Source organism: Cyprinodon variegatus, unplaced genomic scaffold (assembly GCF_000732505.1).
Source record: "Cyprinodon variegatus isolate N-32 unplaced genomic scaffold, C_variegatus-1.0 Scaffold38, whole genome shotgun sequence".
In the NCBI taxonomy this organism is placed as follows: Eukaryota; Metazoa; Chordata; class Actinopteri; order Cyprinodontiformes; family Cyprinodontidae; genus Cyprinodon; species Cyprinodon variegatus.
Window position 1 is genome coordinate 320,043 of NW_015150491.1, and position 21,741 is coordinate 341,783.

The 21,741-nt window shown below is 39.1% G+C and overlaps 1 protein-coding gene across 3 annotated transcripts; it reads right to left on the reverse strand.

Annotated features, from left to right (window-relative positions):
- Window positions 1–1,696: 1,696 nt before the first annotated feature.
- Window positions 1,697–17,386, reverse strand: LOC107081634 (sine oculis-binding protein homolog). Of its 3 annotated transcripts, none has more exons than XM_015369798.1 (7): window positions 17,078–17,386; window positions 14,566–14,695; window positions 14,105–14,299; window positions 11,285–11,436; window positions 10,223–10,318; window positions 8,106–10,034; window positions 1,697–4,117 (listed from the first exon to the last, which is right to left on the reverse strand). In XM_015369798.1, the coding sequence occupies exons 1-6, from the start codon at window positions 17,168–17,170 to the stop codon at window positions 8,115–8,117; spliced, it is 2,586 nt and encodes an 861-aa protein (XP_015225284.1). In that variant the 5' UTR covers window positions 17,171–17,386; the 3' UTR covers window positions 1,697–4,117; window positions 8,106–8,114. The 3 variants fall into 3 exon arrangements, with proteins under 3 accessions (XP_015225284.1, XP_015225283.1, XP_015225285.1); XM_015369797.1 differs by having other exon boundaries at window positions 8,106–10,055; XM_015369799.1 differs by lacking the exon at window positions 17,078–17,386 and adding an exon at window positions 15,159–15,656 and having other exon boundaries at window positions 8,106–10,055.
- Window positions 17,387–21,741: the final 4,355 nt, after the last annotated feature.

Consider the following 21,741-nt stretch of genomic DNA (forward strand, 5'->3'; position numbering starts at 1 on the left):
GAAAGAAAGAAAGAAAGAAAGAAAGAAAGAAAGAAAGAAAGAAAGAAAGAAAGAAAGAAAGAAAGAAAGGATTACTGCAATTGAATCCAACATAATTGGAAAAAAACAAAAAAAAATATATTAGTATTTGTAAATATTAAACACATTTATGAAAAATGTGTAATTTAATTCATTTCAATAAAACGGCTCTCTTAATTCTATCCCCTCCTATTTTAAAATACACAAAATACACCAGACCAAAAAATCTCACCTGCTTAGCCAGGACAAAAACAACCTAACAACTCCCTTTTCAGAGGCATGGGCCAGTGTTGGGTTTTGCAGAATAACAAAGACCTCAACGACTTACCATTACTAAGGCACGGACCTGTTTTTTCGGTTCAATTTGCATGTTTTCTAAGCCACAAAAAGGCTTTTGTTTGGGCCACACTACACGCATCAAACACTATTTCAGACATTTCTAATTTAGAAAAGCTTTCTGGATGGGATGTGAAACATCTTCAGCTTTGGAAAACAATTTCCAGCAGTTCGTTTTTTAAATTTTTTCAGACTTTTTTATACACTGTAGGTGCTCTCTAGGCTGGATGTGCTCTCTTCATCCTCTGAGATGCAAGTTGGCTCGGAGCTCGTCTGCCTGTCTGTGTTTCCTGGACGGGGCTGTCTTTTATAGCTGCTTTTTGTATCTCTGCTTCTGTCCCCTTGAACCCCAGTCGGCCTCGGCAGATGGCCGCTCACACTGAGCCTGGTTCTACTGGAGGTTTCTTCCAGTTAAAAGGGAGTTTTTCCTCTCCACTGTCGCTACAAGCATACTGAGTGTGAGGGATTGCATTTGAGGCAATGAGCAATGCAATCAACTGTTTTTCCTTAGATAGAAAACTTTGACTGTATGATCTGGTGAACTGTAAAGTTCCTTAGGATGACATGTAGTTGTGAATTGGTGCTATATAAATAAACTGAATTGAATAGGTGTCAAACAAAAATGTTGTATTCAAATCTCAAGATGGTTTCTGCATTGAGTTTGTACATTCTCCAGCTGCATACACGGGTTCTCTCCAGGTACTCTTTCTTTAATGTCCTATCACTATCGTCAGGTAAACTAACTACTCTAAACTGCCCTAACGTACAAGTATGATCTTGCAGGTTGTTGTTTTTTTTTATCTTGCCCTCTTTATCCTTTTTTTTTATCTTGCTAATCACCCAAATGGACGGATGAGTAAAGTCCCGAAGAGCCAAAGGCTTTTATTTTGAAAATGTACTTTACATCCTGTTGTCCCTTGAAAATTATTTATGACTTGATGTAATCTTATCTCACATGGTGATTTCCTCTTACAACTTTACATTTCCAAGTTTTTTACCTTTAAAACATTTCCACAGACTTTAAACAAACTGACTACCACAAACAATATAGAAAGTATTTTCTGCGACTATAATTAGCCGGAATACCACATATCTTATCTCATCGACCAATTTTATCTCACAGTACATAGAACAGCTCAGTATTTTAGGAATGTTGACTGTCTGCTATTCAGACTAGTTGATACTAAGAATAGACATTTAGCCTACAGAACAGATCCATTGTGCGTCAGTTCCATGATCTAGTTGCTTTATGGTTTCATAAGACAAATTTAAAGATGACATTGCACATTTAGTAAAGGACCAGGATAAAAGAAAAAAACAAAACAAAACAGCACATCCTTGCTCAGAATAACTTTTATTTGTTTTACTTTACAAATAGATCTGAGTTACATACATATTCAGTACAAAGAAGATGGCAGGATTTTCACCAGACTGAATGGCGACTGCAGATCAGAATATAGGCCAGGCTACAAAGACAGCACATTTCTGGATTGTGTCCAAATTTAAATAATTTAAAAAAAGGAACTACAGGATAATACAAGATGCAACTGCAACTGTTTTGGCATCAGGTTGGGGAAGCGGTTGTTTACAGTGCAGCTGTTTGTTAGAAGTGATGTCACCAAGGACTCACAGAGACTGTTGACAAAGTTTCCTTACTGGAGCTAAGGATGACTTTGTCATTATGGCATGAGGTGGAGGTGCCCTAGGATGGACAGAAAAACAGAAATATACTGCATCTGTTGGCGTGCCTACATATGCACTCAATCTTAGGGTTGAAGGCCACAATGTCTTTGAGGTGATATAACCCGTCTCCATTTTTTTTTTTTTTTTACAACTCCTAAGGAATCTTCCCCAAACATCGACCTATCCTCACATGATTTCAAACAGTATTCCTTGTCTTGGTTTAACGAAACAAAGCTTTACCCTGCCACCATCATACCTTAGGCATGAATGGTGAGTTTGTGGTGACCTGTAGTATATATTCTCTACCAGATTTCTATTTGTAAAAGATTTTAATTTCTTAACTTTTACCCAAAGAATTGGCAGAAAGGTCAGTGTCTACCAAACAAGGTTGATAAACATAACCCCAAAAGCACCTTAGAGCAGCAATTTGGAAAAAGGTGGTTATTTCCCCCCCCAATCATATACAAGACTCACTAAGTAGACTAGTGGTTGTACCATGATATTGTGGTAAAGTTAAAAGTGAGTGAATTGTCCATTGTACCTTATCAGAAAGCATTGAAAGGGTGCTGATGGCAGTATTAGGTACTGAAGAGAAAAAAAATTGCAAACTGTATGTATTTGGCATTGGGTATTAGTAAAATAGCAATAATTTCTACAGACTGCAAAAGGGACTCTAGGTACCCTTGTGCAAGGTAAAAAAAAAAAAAAAAAAGGCAAACACTGCCCTCTACTGGGGGTTCATCAACATAATAACATTAAAGTACACAACAGGGTTTCAGGCACATAATATATTCAAATAAAAATACAAATACAGAAAAAATGCATTTAATAAAAAGTTACTTATGCATCTTCTATAACTTAATATAAAATCAAATTGTACCTGTGCAGAGTACAACTACAAAATGAAGTGTTGACAAGCCTCAAAGTGATCTGTTTGAATCAATGAGTCCCCAACTGCGGCAACTATAATACTGATCACTGTTTGCTACAGCATTTGATGCTTTGGAGTGTAATACCTCAACTGGTAATATTAAAAGGCTGATCTTTCTTTACAAAATTTTCAGATAAGAGCAAAATATTGGAATCGGTTACCCTGTCAGGAGACATCAAGTATGCATGGCACTCAGTGCTACAAGTCGTTCTGAAACTGTAGATAAGGAAAGGAAATAGGGACCAATGTGTACCAGCATCATTATGATGATCCAGAATCAAAGACTATCAAAGCTACTGTGCACTGGTAAGTGCATCCCCATACATTGGGTTTAGTTTATGTTTCCTCAGGAATTCTTTATCCCAACTCTCGGACCATTTGGAGAAACTTGCTCAAGTTTTCACCTCAGCAGATTTCTCTCATTTTTTTCAGAAGAAGCAAACAGGCTGGCAAATCTTAAAATCTCAGAACTGAGAGAGTTTAGCAGGTCTTGTATTTATATTGGGTGGATAGACGAAAAAGAAAAGGCTATACTATATTCCTGGCTTTTACTCAAAAAAAATAGAAAGAAAAAAAAAAACCCGCTCCTGAAGTTTGAGCCACGATCGACCAGGTAACTCAAAACCTGGAGTGGGGAGTCAGCGTGGGATATGAGGAGAGAAACAATGTGGCTCTTTGTGCAAGCGGGGCAGAGAAAACAAACCGTTTCCCCTGGAAAGAGATCATGTTCAGCCTTCATCTGAGAAGACCACACAAGGCTGATCAGAGTGCTGTCTGCTGCGTGGAGTAAAGAGAGTAGGAGGAGGAGCGCATCTGGGTAGTCAAACTAACTTGTGCACATATAAACGCTTGAGGGCAATGTCAGACAGGATGAAGATCCCTTTCAAGCTTTCAGTCAGCTCGATGCAACACGCAAGCCTGTGATACATTTTGGTCCAAGGAAAAAAAAAATATGTGTGACTAAGTTGTGTGTTCTTCCACGTTGTTGACTTGTGATGTCTTGGCCATCTGGACAGCTTCCTGGGTTTGCACCCTGCTGGTCTGGCGGGCAGAGGGAGAGGCTGGCAGGCAGGACTGCTAGCTCTGGTGTTGTCCACTTGATGGCATGGTACTTGACATGGCACTGCTGGACAAAGTCAAATAGGGAGTCTGAGGTGATGGAGGTCCAAAAAACAGGAGAAAGAGAAAAAGAGCAGAGATATGTTAAATTTCATTTCTACCATATGTATCTTCCAACAAGATCACAACTCTGGACACTCCTTCCTATTATACCCATTCCACATAAACACTTCGAATGAGGCTTTTAGTCATGTCAATGCTGTTGCATCAGGTACAATCAAACCAAAAACATCTGGCCTCTTTTCTCTTTCAGACACTTTAATTCAAGCACATATATTAAAGTCAAACACACATATACATGTACGGACCAAACCTGGGCTCTGTACTCCCTCTGTCTCATGCGTTTTAGTTTCAAACACTCAGTAAATACCCATGTGGTGGGATCAGGTTACACGGAGCTATAAAATATCCCAAATAAAGGCAAGGCAAAATGAGATGAAAAGTGGGGGAAAAATGGCTTTCTGGTGAAGTGAAATCCTCCAGTTGGCTGCTGACTTATGTCAGAGTGGGTGTTTGTTTAAAAATACCTTTTACAGTTGGGACAATGAAGGGGGACAGCAGTGTTTATCTGAGAGGACAGAGGTGGCAACCTTAAGTCATCCACAAACCATAGCCAATACATTAAAAAAAGACATGATTTTTTTTGGATTATATAAGGCAGAATATTGATATTTCAAATATACTAGTTAGCATTAAATGCCTTATCAAAGTATTTAAATGCTATTAAGTTTTTCAAATTTACTCGCATTATAGCCATACACTTTATTCAATTTTATTTATTGGACAGAAATTAAGAAGTGTATGACTGTAAAATGGGAGGGAAATAATTCAAATAATTTAATTTCTTGTAGGATTTGCACCCATCTTCTCTTCAACACTGACTAGCTTCCTTTTTTCTGCTGAAAGCGAGCCCATCCACACCATGATACTGTCACCGCCATGCATCAGCATCAGCAATTTCCCTCCCCATAAGCAGTTTCATATTAAGGCCAAAAAAGTAGCCAGTTTCCAGCACATGCTGCTTCTACCACCATGTTTTATGATAATTGTCTTGATGAGATATTGCTAAATTTATACCATAATGGTATTTTGAAGGAAAAAAGGTAAAAACACACTATTTTTATGTTAAAACTTATATGCAACTTTAAGTTGGTCTTCCATAGTTTTTGAAGGATGTTATTAGGTGTCTATCTGATTTTGCTTAAAGTAAAAGTCCCATTAAAATCTGTGCTCTAGGAATATATCCAATAGAGTTTAAACATTTGTAGAGGATAACTAGATTGATAGACTACGTGCTTCGTCAAGCCAGAAGATCTGTTGCACTAGGCTGGAGTAGCATGGAAGCCCCCTCCATGGGACTCTGGAGAAAAGAAGTTGCAAGCTCACCCGGACTGGAAAAACTAAGATACATTGCCAAGGGCAAACAATAAGACTTTGAGAATCTATGGGAGCCATATATGAGGATTGTAGGGACTGAAAGTGGAGCTTATTGATGGGAGTTTTGAATGGATGTCTTGACTACAGCTTTTATTCATATATTGCTCCTTTTTTCATGTCTCTGCCTTAATCTAAAGGGCTTTGTATATTTTTGGAACTAGACAAATGCAGGTTTAAATGGTGAATGCATGAGTGAATGTAAGTAAATGTTAAAAGGTTAAGTTTGTTGTCTGTAAGTTTTGTTGTATCAAAAGAGAAAAAAATTCAATAGAATATATTGGAGAAAAAAGTTGGTCTTCCGCATAAAATCTCAATAAAGTACAATTAAATTAATAGTTGTAAAGAGAATGAATGTCTTGCAAGGCAATTTTTTAGAAACTTAGTGGAATAATGCTGCCACACAGTCATTTAAAACCTGTGCTCCTAGATTCATGTTGTTCTTTCTCTATTTAGCAGCTGTCACATTCAAACACAATCACTAACATGACCCCTGGCCTTTGGAAAATAATATGAGGAGAAAAACAGGCAGGTTGAAATCGAAGCCATCTCTGTGATATCAGTGGATTAATCTCGGCACATACAGTAAACCAGAAACATGATCTTGTTATGCTGAGATACAGGCGGGTAAGGATAATGGGTAGAGTTACAGCTATTTGGACAAGCGAGTGAAATCAAGATGACCCTTTGATTGGTTCAAAGTAGGAACACTCCCCTGCCAAATTCTAACGAAACAATGTCTTTTGGGGAAAAACATTGAGAGATGATGCAGAAACTATATTAAAAACCAAGAGTAGGGCACAAATATACTGTATACATGGGAAAATATAAAACATGGCCAGACAGCCATGGTATGCAAATACTGAGGCCTCTACATCAGTCTCTGTTCTTTCTAAAGAAGCATTTAGCTCTATCACAACTGATATTCCCAGCACCTCACAGCCTCCCACCACAGCCTATAGAGAGGCCTCATAAAAATCTTTATACCAATTTGAAGTTCACACTTAAAGGAGTAGTTCAGGAGGTAGTAGAATCAGCCAGACAGCTAAAGCAAGTTGTCTGAACAAAGATCAGAATTAATCATAGACGCTCTAGAAAACTCTTATATTGAAGATGACACAATTATTTTTTTTCAAATGCTATTTTATACCCTTTAAACTGTCTCTTTGCATTGAAGAGTTATTCATACTGAGATCAGTGATTATTTAAATGGAAACTAGGGGTATAAGGCAATGCTCCATTCAAGATTTTCCTGTGCAAAACATATATTTTAAGAATGAAACATCTAAAGCTGTTCAATAAACTTTTAAGTTAGTGGTGTAGTAAAAAGGTTATAAAGGTAAATAAACAGTTTAAAGTTTAATAAAAGTGTATTCACACAAAACTGTTTGATGTTTCTTGAGCTGCTTCAAAATAGCGGAAGCCTATCATTGTTTTAATTTCTGTCAAACTATTAGCTTAAGTCTCCAAAATACCACCGATAAATTTGTGCTAAATAAAGATGCTAAGACCTCTAACACCTTTTAATAGAACATCACTTCGAATTCCCTCTGAACTGAAGGTTATTTCTGAAAAAGTTTTAAAAACTGTTTTGTATAAGCAGTTACAATGAATTAAAAATGTTTTGTTGCATAAAGTTGCGAAATGCTCCTGATTAAGGCATACCCTTGTTTGATTAAAGCCAAAATGTTTTCTCATTATCTTCAATAGTCATATCCTCAAGCAAAAGCAAATCTATGATGCAGGCAGCCTTGCAAACACAGCATTGTGGCTGTCAGGCTGTGGTGAAGTGATCACCTTTCAAAGTCACTCTCACTGCTTGTGCCCTCCACCTCCTCTATCTGCTGTAACCTTAGCCCACAGAAAGGTGCCAGGTTACCGGGATTCTCTCTGGTTGGCGCCATACTGTTTAGTGACCATGTGCACAATATGAGAGCTGTGATTAATCCTGCCCTATGTTTGTGCGAATCTGCAAATGCAAATACATTTTTGCACAACTCAGCGATATATGTTTTAGAATAACAATGTTTGTTTTTCTTTTACTAATCATGCTTGTGAATTTAAATTAGCCTATAAGAGATGCAATAATTATTTGGCCATTGATTGGAATTCAGCGTTTTTTCGTACCTGGCTCTGAGCTGTTACAACAGGTCAATTACTGAAAAATCTATTTTTATTTTCTATTCTTTAAGTTGATTTGAACTAGTAATTCCTTTCATATTTAGTTTTGATATGCATCAGCTAAGAGCTTGTAGTTTGTGTTTAAAGAAACTGATAAAGGTTAGTAAAGGTTAACATGGTCACGGAGTGATGCACAAATAGGGACAAAAACGCTTTTTCTTTTGTATTCAAACTACTTCTAAAAAAATGCACAATTTTATTTTATTTTTATTGTGTTAGAAACCTTAAAAATAAGTTCAAAAATTTAAAATTTTCTGGCAACATGTAAGGCAACACCTGTTTATCAGTAAGTGCCAATAAATTGAAGCTAGAAAATACTACAAATTTATTAAGAGACAGTTTAGGGTAACACTAGGCAACAAGGTAACAATGCCCTTTGTCATATTCCAGCAGAAATACTCACCTCTCTTCTCTATTTATTCTGATCTCGGATCCTAAGGCATCGCCTCTTCAGGGCTGGCTCCATCTCCACTGCGGTGGGCATATTAGCAGGACTCCGCAAGCTAACTTTGTCCCTGAGCTTGGGTAAGAGTAATGGGGGTGTGGTCCCACCTGTCTTTGGTACTGTGGGAAGGGCATAAGCGTGGTCCTCATCTGGAACATGGGAATCCTCCCCTACTCCCCCACTTACTGTCAAGGGTCCTTCTAACTGAACAACTGGACTTTCAACCAGCACTCTGCTTACAACAGAACACTTGTTTTCTTTGATAGCTTCAAGTTCACTAAGTGCAGGATCCTGGATTGTTGCTGGTAACTTCTGGGGTACTGAGGTGTCCAAACTTGACGGTTTAGGGGAGGATGATGTACCATTTTGGGGATGGTCCTGGGTAGAGGACTTGGTATTATGTGAATGGCTGCTCTCCATGGGGCTAGATGGACTGTTTGAAGGAGGAGTAAGGGGATCGGGTGTTGGGAAGTCATCAGAAGGTGACTGTGAAAGATTAAGGTTTGGTCTGATGATATTATGGAAGCCTGATCTGTTAAACTGACTAGGTCCAGACTCTACCAGTGCTGTGGGATCCACCATTCCATTGGCATTAGGCTCTAACTTCACTTGGGTCCTCTGGAGAACCCTTTGAATGACTTGGCGCTCTGTCTGCTGATGTATGTTTTTATAGTCTATCAGTCTCTCAGAGGTTTTGGTTGGGCAGGGTAATTCAGTACATTGTGATTTGGGGGAGGGTGTTTTGGTTTGTGGTGTTGTTAACGGAGACAAAAACTGCCTTTCTGATTTAACCCAATCTATGTCCTTTGGGCTGGGTTCAGTTGGTGAGGTCATGCTTTGGGAAATGTTCGCCTCTATTTGTTTTCCCTCCACTCTGCTTACATCTTCAGAGATTTCAGGAGATGCAGACTTAGTAGTCCTAGATCTACCCCTATCTACACCTTCTGGCACAGGTTGGATAACTCCACCATGATTTGGCATTTCAACAGCGGCTTTAGGAGGGACTGGAATGGGAATTGGAATAGGTATGGGGACAGGTAATGGAACAATAATAGGATAAGGCACCAGGACAGTGGGATGGGGTAAAAGAGGACTAAAAGAGGGGATACCATAGTTCATTATTGGAGGGACTGGGACAGGTCCTCTTGGCATGAAGTTTAGAGGAGGTGAGTGTAATCCAGGGAAATAGGCTCCAGGGAACTGATGCACAAATCCTGGGGGATTCATTGAAGAAGAGGTAGGGGGCTGCAGAAGAGGAGAATGTGGGGGTCTGTGAATAGGACTGGAAGGGGGACCAACATGTCTGGGGGGATTGGCAAGGGGACTTTTTAGTCCCTGAGCATGAAGAGGGGGTCTGATGAAGGGAATAGGGAGTTGAGGTAATGGCTTTTGATCCAGAGAGGGACGAAGAGGAGGTGGAGGAGGAATAGGAGATGGATGAGATGGCACATCCATAGTAGGTAGGGATGGCTGAATGGATCTCTCCATGTTCTTAAGCCCTGAAACTGTGACCTTTAAAGATGATGAAGAAGGTGATGGTACATCTGAGGATGACACAGATGTAGACTCCAATGGTCCATGGATAAGCGCCGGCCCTTTGGGTGAGAGGTTTTGATTACGTGCTTCCCCTGTAGTGCTGGTGCTGCTGTTCCAGGACTCAGGAGTAAGTAGGTTTTGAGCTGATATGCTGCTGTCTACTCTCACATCCTGGCTGGTTCTGTTTGGACTGGAACTAGTGCTGGTGAGAGCTGCGCGGGCTTCTCGATAGAAAACATCCATCTTGTACTGGTTGAGACATTTGATGCTGCAAAACTGAAGACGCTCCTCACCAGATCCAAAGTCCAGGTACTCTTTTGTGTGGCGAACATGTTTGCACCAGTCACAGACCTGTGGTACAGGTGAGAGAGACTACGGGGGGTCAATTAAATATTTTGCCTTGAACATTTAAAAACTTTCAGAGCAAAGGATGTAGCTGCATTTCCGTTTTTTTTTTTTTTTTTTCCTGCATGTCACACAGAATACCTATCAATAATTTGCAATTAATATTAAAGAAAGCACTAATAATTTCCCCTTACTCTGACATTAGTGTTTATCTTCAACACTAATCTGGGTGAGTCCTCTGGATGGGGGTGCTGAGGGGATGTCTCAACATGGAGGTCTTCATCCCTGGCCTGACGAGGAGAAACAAAGGACATGAAATTCCACTGGAAATAATTATGATCACATTTGCAAAGGCTGCACAGTAATCACTCTAAGGTCAAAACACCATATTTAAGCTTCTTACATCCCCTCTTTATGAAGCTGCAATAGGTTTGTGCATAGGACCACAATACAAAGGTCATTTAAAGAGTAACAGTGTCATTCTATTATGCTGGTACATATTCCAGACAATGTATCGTTTTATTTTTCATGCGTGTGACTGTATCGATATAAGGAAATTCCTCCTGATTCATGTAAGGTGATCTACCGAGGATCTGAGTGCTCCCCCATCTCTGTGACCCAAAGAGTCGTGTTGAGTTACGAAACATGAGGCAGCTGAAGGTAAGGTATGCACTGAAAGTGGACACCTCGCCCCAGGCCTTCTGGCCTTCCTCTCAGACAAGCAGCAACACGCCAACAGAAATGCTGTCCTCCCTTGCCTCAAAAAAACAACAAAAAACTAAACAGCTTGGTGTAATGACTCGCCTTACGCTGTTTATTGGTTTTGTCAAAAAACACTGGAGATGAAACATTATGCATTGATAACTCATTCTCCAATTTAATCTCTTAAGAAAAGGGGAAAAGTGTCTATGTGCAACAGGGTTCTCTATAGTTCCAGCTCTCTTGTCCTCAGGACCAAAAACACTTAATGACCAGCCCCTTCTGTTTTAACTTGAAACTGATACGAAGTCTCCTGTACAAAGTTTGACCTCCCTCCAACCAGTCCTCAAAAGGATCCTTTAAAATGAACTATTCACTTAGGACTTCTAAAGATCAGATAGATCTGTTGCAGAAAGTCTGTGATCTGCAAGAACTTATCCAATACTTAATATCCCTGTCCATTTATGCTATGGTACGTATAAAAGATTGTCTGTGACAGCGCTATACATTCATTCATCAGCATGTAGATCTACAGGTTCTTTATGTTCAATACTAACCTTGTTGCGCTTGAAGTAAGCCCGTCTGCAAGCAGCAAAACACTTCTCACTGCAGAAGCTCTTTAGCTCTGAGCCCATACACAGTGAGTAGCGCTTTACCCCCTCCTTCTGGCACCAAACACATACTATTTGCACATTCTGTACATCTTCCACTGCAGAGAGAGAGGAAAAAAAAGGAGGGTAATCATTGCTTAAACTTTGCAAATATATGTGTGCACACTTTAGTGCAAAAACTGTATCCACTGCCATAATTCTGCACAGACAGAAGTATAAAAACTGTTTCATTTCCTCAGAGCCTATTGAAAATCTAAATATGTTAGACATGGAGGAGAATCACAGATCATTTACTTAGAACTGGATGTGCTCCAAGGTTTCTGGAGATGTATCCAGCAATGAATTAATTGAAGGTGTCTCTGGCTTGTATTTTATCAAGAGTCCAGGGATCCTGTTACATCTGTGCTTCACCTAATTGTCAGCTGGGATTTATGCAGGTTTGGTGCAGTGAGGAACCACATGGACAGTGATATTATGTTTTGACTAAACTATCTAGCAATCAATGATGAATTCTGACTGTCAGCTTTAACTGAGGTAATTTTCATCAATGTAAGGTGAATACTATAACTCATGTATCCAAAGAATTGGAAAGAGCATATACTCATCTGAGATTCTCCCTCATAGATCTTTTCAGGTTAAAACCAAGGTTTTGGATCATAGATGCCTTTAACAGGGACATTATGAGTCACAAGAATTCATAGGGTTTTCAGATCTTTAAATGTGATAAAATACAACAACTATCAGTTTAATAATCTCTGAATTTAATGTTATTAATCTGCTTTTATGGTAAAATTTATATTGCTTTAACTAAAATAGAAAATTGCTTCTAATATCTGATACCAAGAAATGGACAAAGAAATTCTCATGACTAGTTATTGAAAAGTCTGAAAATAAAAAGTCAAATCTTTTTTAAATTAGTGAAGGCAACATATTTACTAAGTGCTACCAGGTGATGCTTAAAACAAAACACTAAACATGGAAGGTTCTACTATAGGAAAATACCCAAATTAACTATTTCTTGTAGTAAGAGGTATTTAAAATTAAGAGGAAATACAGAGATGTAAAAATCTCTATAAAAGGAAACTTTTCGTCATATTCAGTGGCTTTGGGCTGTAATTTTATTGTTTTGGTTCTGAATTTTTAAGTAAAAAAGGGTAATCTTCTGCAATTCAATCCTGCTTTCTTGCATGAAATTTGATTGAATTAGACAATAAACAGTGTGGGAATCCACCACAATAGATTGGAGACTGAGTTATAGCAAAGCTGTTTTGTTTTATTATTTTGAGCTGCTGTAAGTCAACATAGCAGATTTTCATCAGGAAGATGACAGCCCTTAAGATAAAAAGTAAACACAATTAAAACAAGAAAAAAATAAGACATGTTGTACATAAATTGTATTTTAACCACCAAATATTAACTTATGTTTCTCTGACTTTAATTGTATTGCCCAGTTGTTTTGCATATTTATACAATATAAACAATATATTGCTACAAGTGATAAAGACTCTTATAAATGCAGAAGTGACTTCTGGTGAATCCACTGAGACACTGACTTCTAACCAGAATTGGAAACCTTCCTTGTCTTTACCACGTAGCTGGAAACTCAGAATTCTGTCCTATTTAAAATAGTACATGCACCATGCTTAATCACTAATAGTTTGCACCAATATGGATACCCTCCCAAGTGGCATTATTTTCTGAAGGAAATAAACGAAAAAATAAGAAGTGTTTCAAAAGAGGCAAGAGGATGTACTCTTAGGATCAACATAGAACATAACTATATTTCCTTCAAATGCAGCTCATTAATTTATTCCATCCTCTGCGTAGAACAGAAAGGCAGACTTTGATCTGTGCTTCTTAAAATTTGTATTTTTCTATTTCAATTTTGCTTATTGTTTTCTTATTTTTGTTTCTTCTTTGGTTTTGGTTTCTTATCAACATTTTTTGTTTTTGGTTTTCCAGCTCAAGGAGCCGTCTGTCACCGGATGTCCACTCCTACCTGGGGACATTTTGTTGAATAAGTAAAAGGCAACATTAAGAAATTATTTTGTTGTTTCTTTCAACTTTCCACTTTAGTCTGTAATTGGAACAGGATGGATTCAGAAATCATGGAAGACTTTTGGATATCTGAGAATTAAGGTAAAGGTTGCAATTCTTTACAGGGATTTCACACAGAAACTGTTGTTTATTGTTAATAATGCTAACCAGGTTAATCATGCTAAATTCTTACATTAGATAAAGTATTAAAGTAATATTTTAAAATATAAATCAAAATATTTTTTCTTGATGAAATCCTCTTTCAGAGCGAATGCTTTGTCACACATGTAGGAAGTGAAAAATACGGTAATCCACAAATCCTCATATTGCTATAATTTTTTACAAAGCATGAAAGGCATTTTTTTTATTAGTGCATTTAAATCCTTACTCATGGTTTTGTTGGTATTTCACTAAAAATATCCCATTTGGTGTTAAGGAGCTTACACCCAGTGATAAGCAGCGTGTAACTGAAGGATAAACACACATGTCATGTAACTGCAGCAGCTCCTTACTTTCTCCAGAGCTTCAGTTACTTCTCAGCAATGAACTGAAACTCATACCTGTTCCATCGCCTACAGATGATCTTACACTCTGGCCTTTCAGCACATAAAGTAAAGATCATGGATTATCAGCTCTGGTGTGCTATGCTTGTAAACCAAAGACATATTTTAATGTGAAGGATTAACAGGGCACATTAGGTTCTTGAATCCTGCAGAAGACCTTTCATACCTGCTGATGGCTTTATGAGAGGGACGATGACAGGGGCATTCTTGTGCTCCTTCGGGGTGGTCAGGATAGAGCATGTTGAAGAAGAGGATTGTGAGGAGGAAGGGATGCTGGAGGGGTCCCTCTCTACACTTTTCATGGCCAAGACTGAGTGGCTGACTTTGGCGTCCAGGCTTTTGGGTTTTGGCAATGAGTTTTCTGTAAGATAGACAGAAAGCTAAGGAATGCAACAGTAATCTGGCTTTGTAAGATAATATATCAACATGAAACCACACTAATGCTTTATGCGACACAATAATAAGTTCTGAGCGAACAACAGGCACATCTGGTTTAATGTAACTTGAGGACATGCAGCCACAGGAGATGATGTCTTGCAGTGACTCAAGGTCTGCATTAAAACCTGCTAAACCTGTTAGCGTAGTGCTGCTCTAAACAGTGACCTGTCGCCACCTGCCCCCCCTTACCTTTTAGCACAGACACATGCTGTCGCCTCTCCCTGTAGTTTCTGATCTCATTGGCCTCAGACTCTCGGAGGTCCACCTTGTCATAGCCGTACCAACCCAGGAGCTCATTCATGGTGCTCTCTGCAAATGTCTGCCAGAAATGAAAAGTAACAGGAGTTAGAATTCCAAGTAATGTCAAGTCAAGGAATAGGAAATTGTGAATATGCATCTTGGGGTTATTACTGGAAGTTTTCATCCTATGGTAAACATAATCAGAGCTACTCAGTCTGAGAAAGAGAGGGATTCTTTCTCAGTCCTGGTCCTGTTGGGAGAAATGAATAGGGGCATAGTGGAGTACAGTGTGACTCTTTTTCCATGATGTATTCAAGCTGTTTAGCTTTGCTTAATCTGAGACGGAAAGGTTTATAACCCAACACCAGTGTGAAATCTATGAATCATCCTTTGTTTATTTCTTTTATTAAAACAAGAGACAGGAATATTGTCCTGCAAAAATTAGACGTGTGATCTCAGCTTTTTTCTTTATTATTGTGAACAGATGAAAAAATATTGGTTAAAAAAAAAAGACATACAGGTCTCAGTTTTTATCCACCCACCTCTCTCTGTGGCTTTAGCGGAGCCGGATTGGAGAAGAAACCCGATCCGGAACTGGCAGAAATCAGGGCGGGACACCCAACACCACATTGAGGTCCCACGGTTCTCGGAAATGCTCCTCTCCTCTTCTCTTTCTAATTTCCACAACTCCACCTCTCCTACTCCAGCGATTCGCTACCTCTCATTTTGCCTCTTTTCATTTTTTCTTCCTCCCATCATTCGCCCCTGCCCTGTCCTCCCCTCTACATCCCGGCACCTTCCAGGCCTGACACTCGACACGGTGCTGCCTCTCGGGTTTCAGACCCTTTTCCAGCTCAGCCAGTATGCTGTGGTGTTGCAGCGCTTGTAGTACTGACTGCACATTCTTTCCTCGCTCCGACCTCTGCTCCGCAACCCGGGGCCTCCAACAGAAATGGATCTCTCCCTATTTGCCTGCTCACTTTCTAGCTCTGTCTGTTCTGGGAGTGTGTCTGTATGAGTGGGTGAGTGAGTAGAAGCGGCCGTATCACATACCGCTAAATATGCCTAACGATGATTAAAGTCAAGGATCCAATGTCTGGTGCCTGCGAATCAGGCTCTGACGTGGAGGGAGTGGGGTCCGAATGTGGTGTTGAAACAGATGAATTACAAAGAAAACATTGGGAGAGACCTCAGTTGAACTAGAAATCAGTTTCTCTAACTGTTCAAATATATATATATATATACATATATATATATATATATATATATGTAGTGGTGTCACTTTCACTTTTTTTCTTGTATTGAAAACAGAGTTTTCTTTTTCCCCTCCTTCAACTTCCCACAATGTTGTTTTTGTTTCTTTTTGGCAGTTTGGACAAACATCTGCTTTGTGAGAGTGACAAGCCATATCCCAAACCAGAGAGAGAGAGAAAGCTGCAAGCCAAAGGCAACAAACTGGGCCAACCCAGAGATCCAGCCCAGGCAGGCTTACATCAGACTGAGAGGGATACTGTTTCAAGTGTTTTGATTAAAATTAGTTAAGATGTAACAATACACCTTCTGTGGATATCAAACGCTGCAATCCAAACCACTTACGCACAAAAACAGCAGGATTTCTCTCTAAAGAAGGCCACTTCCTGCCCTAGGAAGACGTCTTGCCTTTTTAGATTTTCTTGCACAGGCATCAAGGATCCTCAAATATCATTTTAAAAGCACAGTCAAGAGTCTCAAATAGCCAGAGTCCAAACCCAAACAAAGCACACAATCCTGGGATTGGTTTCCATGCAAAGGGCTCATAATGATGGGAGGGAATCGTGTCTGTTACTGTGATTTAACCAAGGACCCTGATGAGAGATTCCTAACGCCTTGTGTATGTGTGGGTGTGTTTGAGGTGCGGGTCACCATGCATGTTTGCATCATTACAATTGTACGACAGCTCTAAAGAGTTTTCCCATTAAAAGGCTGTAGAAGGCTATTTAAGGAGCACGTCTGCCCTCCCCTCTCTCCCCGTCTTTCTCATGAGTCTCTGTGGTGCAGCGATTGAGCGCACCGCAGGGAGCGAGGAAGAAGTGACGCACATCTGGATCTCCTCTGGACATTGGGGAGGACGCGTCCGGCCACAGCTGGCCCACCATAGCGTCACTAGACCAAGTGTCAGCTTATTCCTTTCTTTTAAAACTAATATATTTTACAATGCTAATATATTTAACAAGAATATATAAAGTTTATTTAAAGTAGGGGTTTTATTTTTGTTAAACATTATATTTACGTTACACATATATAACCCAAGTAGAACTTAAAATTAGCAAAATTTGAGAAATTATCTGATGATTTTGTACTTTCAATAAAATAAAAAATAAGAGTGAGCGGTCTGTGTCTAGATTATTCCAAACATTGATTTGTGCGCACTTTGCGCACCGTGTGCGTAAAAGACGATGCCAGACTTTTCACTCATTCCTACCTTCATCTCCTGGTTAATCTCCCTCTTTACTGGGTGCGCTGGTTTCCTGCTGCGTTTATTTTCTGGAGGTCTGCCTTTCTCCATCTCGGGCATACTGTAGTACCGCTCTGGTTGGATCCAACCCGGATCTGTGACTCGCCTGTCAGCTAAGTGGGAAGTTTTAGTCGCAGAGTCAGAGGTGGAATCCGTCAGTCCAGGTGACAGTGGCTGTCATTCCCCGGACGTCTGCCTTTCTTGTATAGAGCTCCTCTCCATACGAGTCGCACTGAACATGCGTGTGTAGTCCCCTCTTTGGAGGCTCCGCCGTTTAACAAGCCCCTCTCCTCTCTCCACAGCTATCAAGCTGCAACTGATGCACAACACGCACCTTCCTGTTAAAACTTTCAAAATAGACTACTTACGAGAACGACAGGTGAATGCAGTGCACTAAAACGAAAGACTGAAGTTGTATTTTTGTGTCTTTTGAAGAACAAATGTATCATATTTTATTTAGATCTCATTATATTATATTTTAGGGTATTTGATATTTAAATACAGAGAACATGCTGCATAAAAACCGATTTAAACTATAGTTTAAGTATTTTAAGTCTAAGATTCAATGTTCTATTTCATTGGGATTTACAAAAACAATGTTAATTTCTCATTTTTGATAAAGCTGTGCATCCTTTTGAAGTGGAATGAGATCATGAACAGTTTTCAATTTGATTGCAAATAAATGTGTCTAAAAATTGTGGTTTGCATTTGCTTTCTTATCTCCAGGATAGTTTTACCTGGTGCAGAATTTAGCTGCACCTTTTAATTAACCAGAGCATGCTGATAATTCATTCATAATTCCAGTTCATTTAAGGGCTCAATAGAAGAATCTTTTATTTGTGCCTAAATATCAAGACAATTTTCCGTCTCCCTATTTGACCATTTCCAATTACATTACCCTTCTGACAATGCAGGTCAATGAAAGCTTCTTTTGAATGTGCCTATGATATGGAGAAGAAGAGAATAGACCTTTTCCTTAGCAGCAGCAAGACATTTTGAAATTACTGCCAGTTCACAGACTGACCGGTTAATTTTGTTTTTGAAAACTGACAGCAAAACTTATCTTTTGTCAATTCCGATTAAGCATGAGAGAGCTGTAATTCTTATTTGTTCAGCTTATTAATCATCTGTGGTGGTATGAAAGCTTTAATAAAAAGAAGTTAACATGGCTTCACTTGGCTCCCTGAGTCAATACTAACAGCTGCATGTCTTTTATGTACTTCAGTCTAACTCATCCGTTTTCAAGTCTTGTCACATGTTCCCAGTCAGATTAAGGCCTAAATATATGCGTGTTCATTGCAATAAATTATAAACATCAATCTGAACCATTCCACTGTAGCTTATGTCAAGGTGTCATCCTGCCAAAAAGGTAAACCTCTGTCCTGGTCTTTTGCAATCTCTAAAACATTTTTCTTCTGGATTTTCATAGATCTTTTACTAAACATGGATGATCACTGGTATCCCAGCTGAAGAAAAGCATTGTTACAGTATGATGCTGTCATGGTTGGGTCGCTATGTTGATGATTAGACACAGGGTGATAATTTTCCAGCACTGAAAGTGTTTGGCTCATAGGCCCAAATCATCAGAAAAAAAAGTATTTCACATTTTTGTTGTCTGATCTAAAAGGCACACTGCAAATATGACTGTTTTCAACAGATCTGTGCAGTGTATAACAAATAGTTGTTTGGCTTGGATTCGAGAAATGGTTATCTGCAGCTCAGCTGCCTTTCTAACTAATGCAACCTTGCTCAGCCTGTCAGTTCTTTTAAATATAGCCTGGAATATTATGCTAACTTTCATTCATCCTTTAAACTTCTCCACAACTATATCACTGACCTGTCTGGTATATCTCTTTTCACTGATGTTCTCTAACAAACCTCAGAAGCTTTTGGAAAATAAAGATTTATACTAAGATTAAATAATACAAAGGCGAATGGGTTTGCTAGATATGTTAACTATAAATGCACCTGGGATTTGATTTGTTTAGGGGGTACCACAATAAACAATAAGAAAAACATACAGTGTATAAATAAATAAGGTATATAGTGTTTTTAAATTGTAAAATAATGCAAGGTATGGTGTTTTTGTTGTTGGGCTACTGAGATAACTCAAGACTTCAGAGTTTGCTATATTATCTACTCTTTTTCATAATATAAGAATAATCTTCGGATTTTGTTTAATAAAAGAAACAAAAGAAAATGAAAAGAAAAAAACATCCATAATTAAAGGTTTTCTTTTTGATGAACTGCGTAAAATCTTCTTTTAAAATGACATGATAAAAGAATTTGTTTCTTAAAAACCTTTATTTCTGGCTCTACAGTTGAATACAATAGGTTACTGATGAGATATGAGGTAAGGCATCTTTTTACCATCTCAAAAAGCATTAAAAGGCTTTTTGCTCTCCTTGATCTCCGGGTTTTCAATGCAGAGACAGTTACTACATTTTTTATTATATTGTTTCTTCATTTGTTTGACACCTGCATGTAAACATGCATTGATAACTAGCAAAGATAGGTGCCTCTCACCAACATGCCTAACCCACCCGCTGCTTTTATTATGAAAGGTGGCTCATTTGACTGCCGGCTCCATCAGTCCATGGCCCTCTGATTTGATGTAACCCAACACCTGGCGCCCACCCCTCCTAAATCTCAACAGATACATTTCATAAGGAATGCAAAGACTGTGTTTTATCTGAGGGGACACAGTGCAAACACTGTCTGTCTGAACGCTCTTGTCTTAAAATAAAGAGATGAAAAGGGGCCTGTGAGTTAAATGATATCCATGGCACAGGGTTCGGAGCTTTCTCAGATGGCATTTGTTTGATCAGGGCTATGTGTGTTGAACCAGTGTGTGCACACTACACTAAACACATCTGAAAGGTCCACAACTGGCTCAAGTCAAGCAGCCTTGAGGACACATGCCTCAGGCCAGAGCTTAAACAGCCAGGAAGGTGTGTTCCCCTGTCTCTGTGTGCAAACTGAGGCTTTCAGCATAAACATTACTTGTTCGGTTATTCTTAAAGCAAGGCCAGTGAATTTATTACTGTATCATGTTTAAACACAGCTGATGACACTCAAGGGACATTTCAATGGGTTAGAAAAGTTCAACTGTTACACCAAAAGCCCTCATCTTGCAATACTTCCAGCAGATCGCTAAACCTCATGCACAGAAACAGACAGGTAAACAATTGCAGGACAGCAATCCCTTTTTCTCCCTGCCTCTCTCCTGCCTCTCTGTGTCTGCTGTGCTTGGAGAAGTCCAGAGACCACGCTCGTATAAACAGAAACCTGATCCACTGCTGAGGGCTTCGGTTTCGCCCCCTCGTAGACCCACTGGTGATACTTGATCCAACCCGGCTTTGGGAACAGGGCTTATCTGATGCCTCACAAAAGGCCCCTCTCTCCAAGCTCTCCATAACAGCGCACATCTGGTACCTCTGCAGGGAGCGCTGTCCCCTAGGCTTCCTCTGGGGATGAAGACTAGAAATGGAGAAGTCTCAATGTTTCTTCAGCAATCTACTGGAGTAACACAAATGACAGGGGACAGGAGACAGTTGTCAGGTCTTAAGTTACAACTCGCAACATCTGGGCTGAATTACAAAAATCAGCCGCTTTGTGTGTAATTGCGTGCTTCACTGTAAACAGGCAATTGATTACAGCAAACTTTCTCTGCCATTTAAAAACTGAAAAAGTGTCTGTCTCTGTTAGGCTAAATAAAAGCATACAGTCTGTGTGGTTTATAGTGATATACTGTCACCAACAGAGGGGGATGTTTACTCATAACTGGTTTACAGGCTTGATAACCTAAAGCTTTTTGCTTGATGAAATCACATCACCTGAGAAAATATCCCTACTTTTAATTTCCTCCCTGTTCAACCGCAAGCTTACAATAATTTTACTGAGAATGCATTTTCCATACAACAAAATTACATAATTTATTGGAAAAATCATGATTACCGGTAACCGCTTGTCTTCAGAAAGCACCTAATTGCTATACATTGTCAAATGCTGTGTAAATTTGTTTGTGTATATAATACAGCTGTTGTGTGAAGGACTTAGAGGTTTAGAAAAGACTGGAGAAAAAAACTGATTCTAGAGGAACACAGGTAGCAGGGTTAATGAATTGGAGAAGAATTTATCAACTGAATGGTACTAGTAGTGCTTTTCAAAATGCTGGCTTCACAATGCTGCTTGTAAAGAGAAGAAAGCCTATATGGAAAGAAAGCTATGGGAAATATGATTTGTAGTTTGCCACAAGCCTTGAAGTGGACAAAGCAAATGTTTAGGAAAACTTACTCTAGATAGATTAAACAAAAGCTCAGAGTTATTCTAACTCAATCCTGGCAGAAAACCAGTTAGAGGTGGAAAACATCTGTAAGTTGACCTTTAACATTTCAAATCATATTGCAATGCTAAAATAGCCCAGTCCAAGTCAAGCTTTAATTTCATTAGTCTTTCACATTATATGAAGATTTTTATGTAGAGATGCTTTTCATTCTGATTATACTGAGCTATTTCTTTTTCACATATAACAACACTGTCAGTGTCTAGATGTTCGAAACCAGAAGATTAAAAAACATTTCAATGCATTGTGATGCAGGGAAGCATCAAAACAGACGGGGAGAAAACCA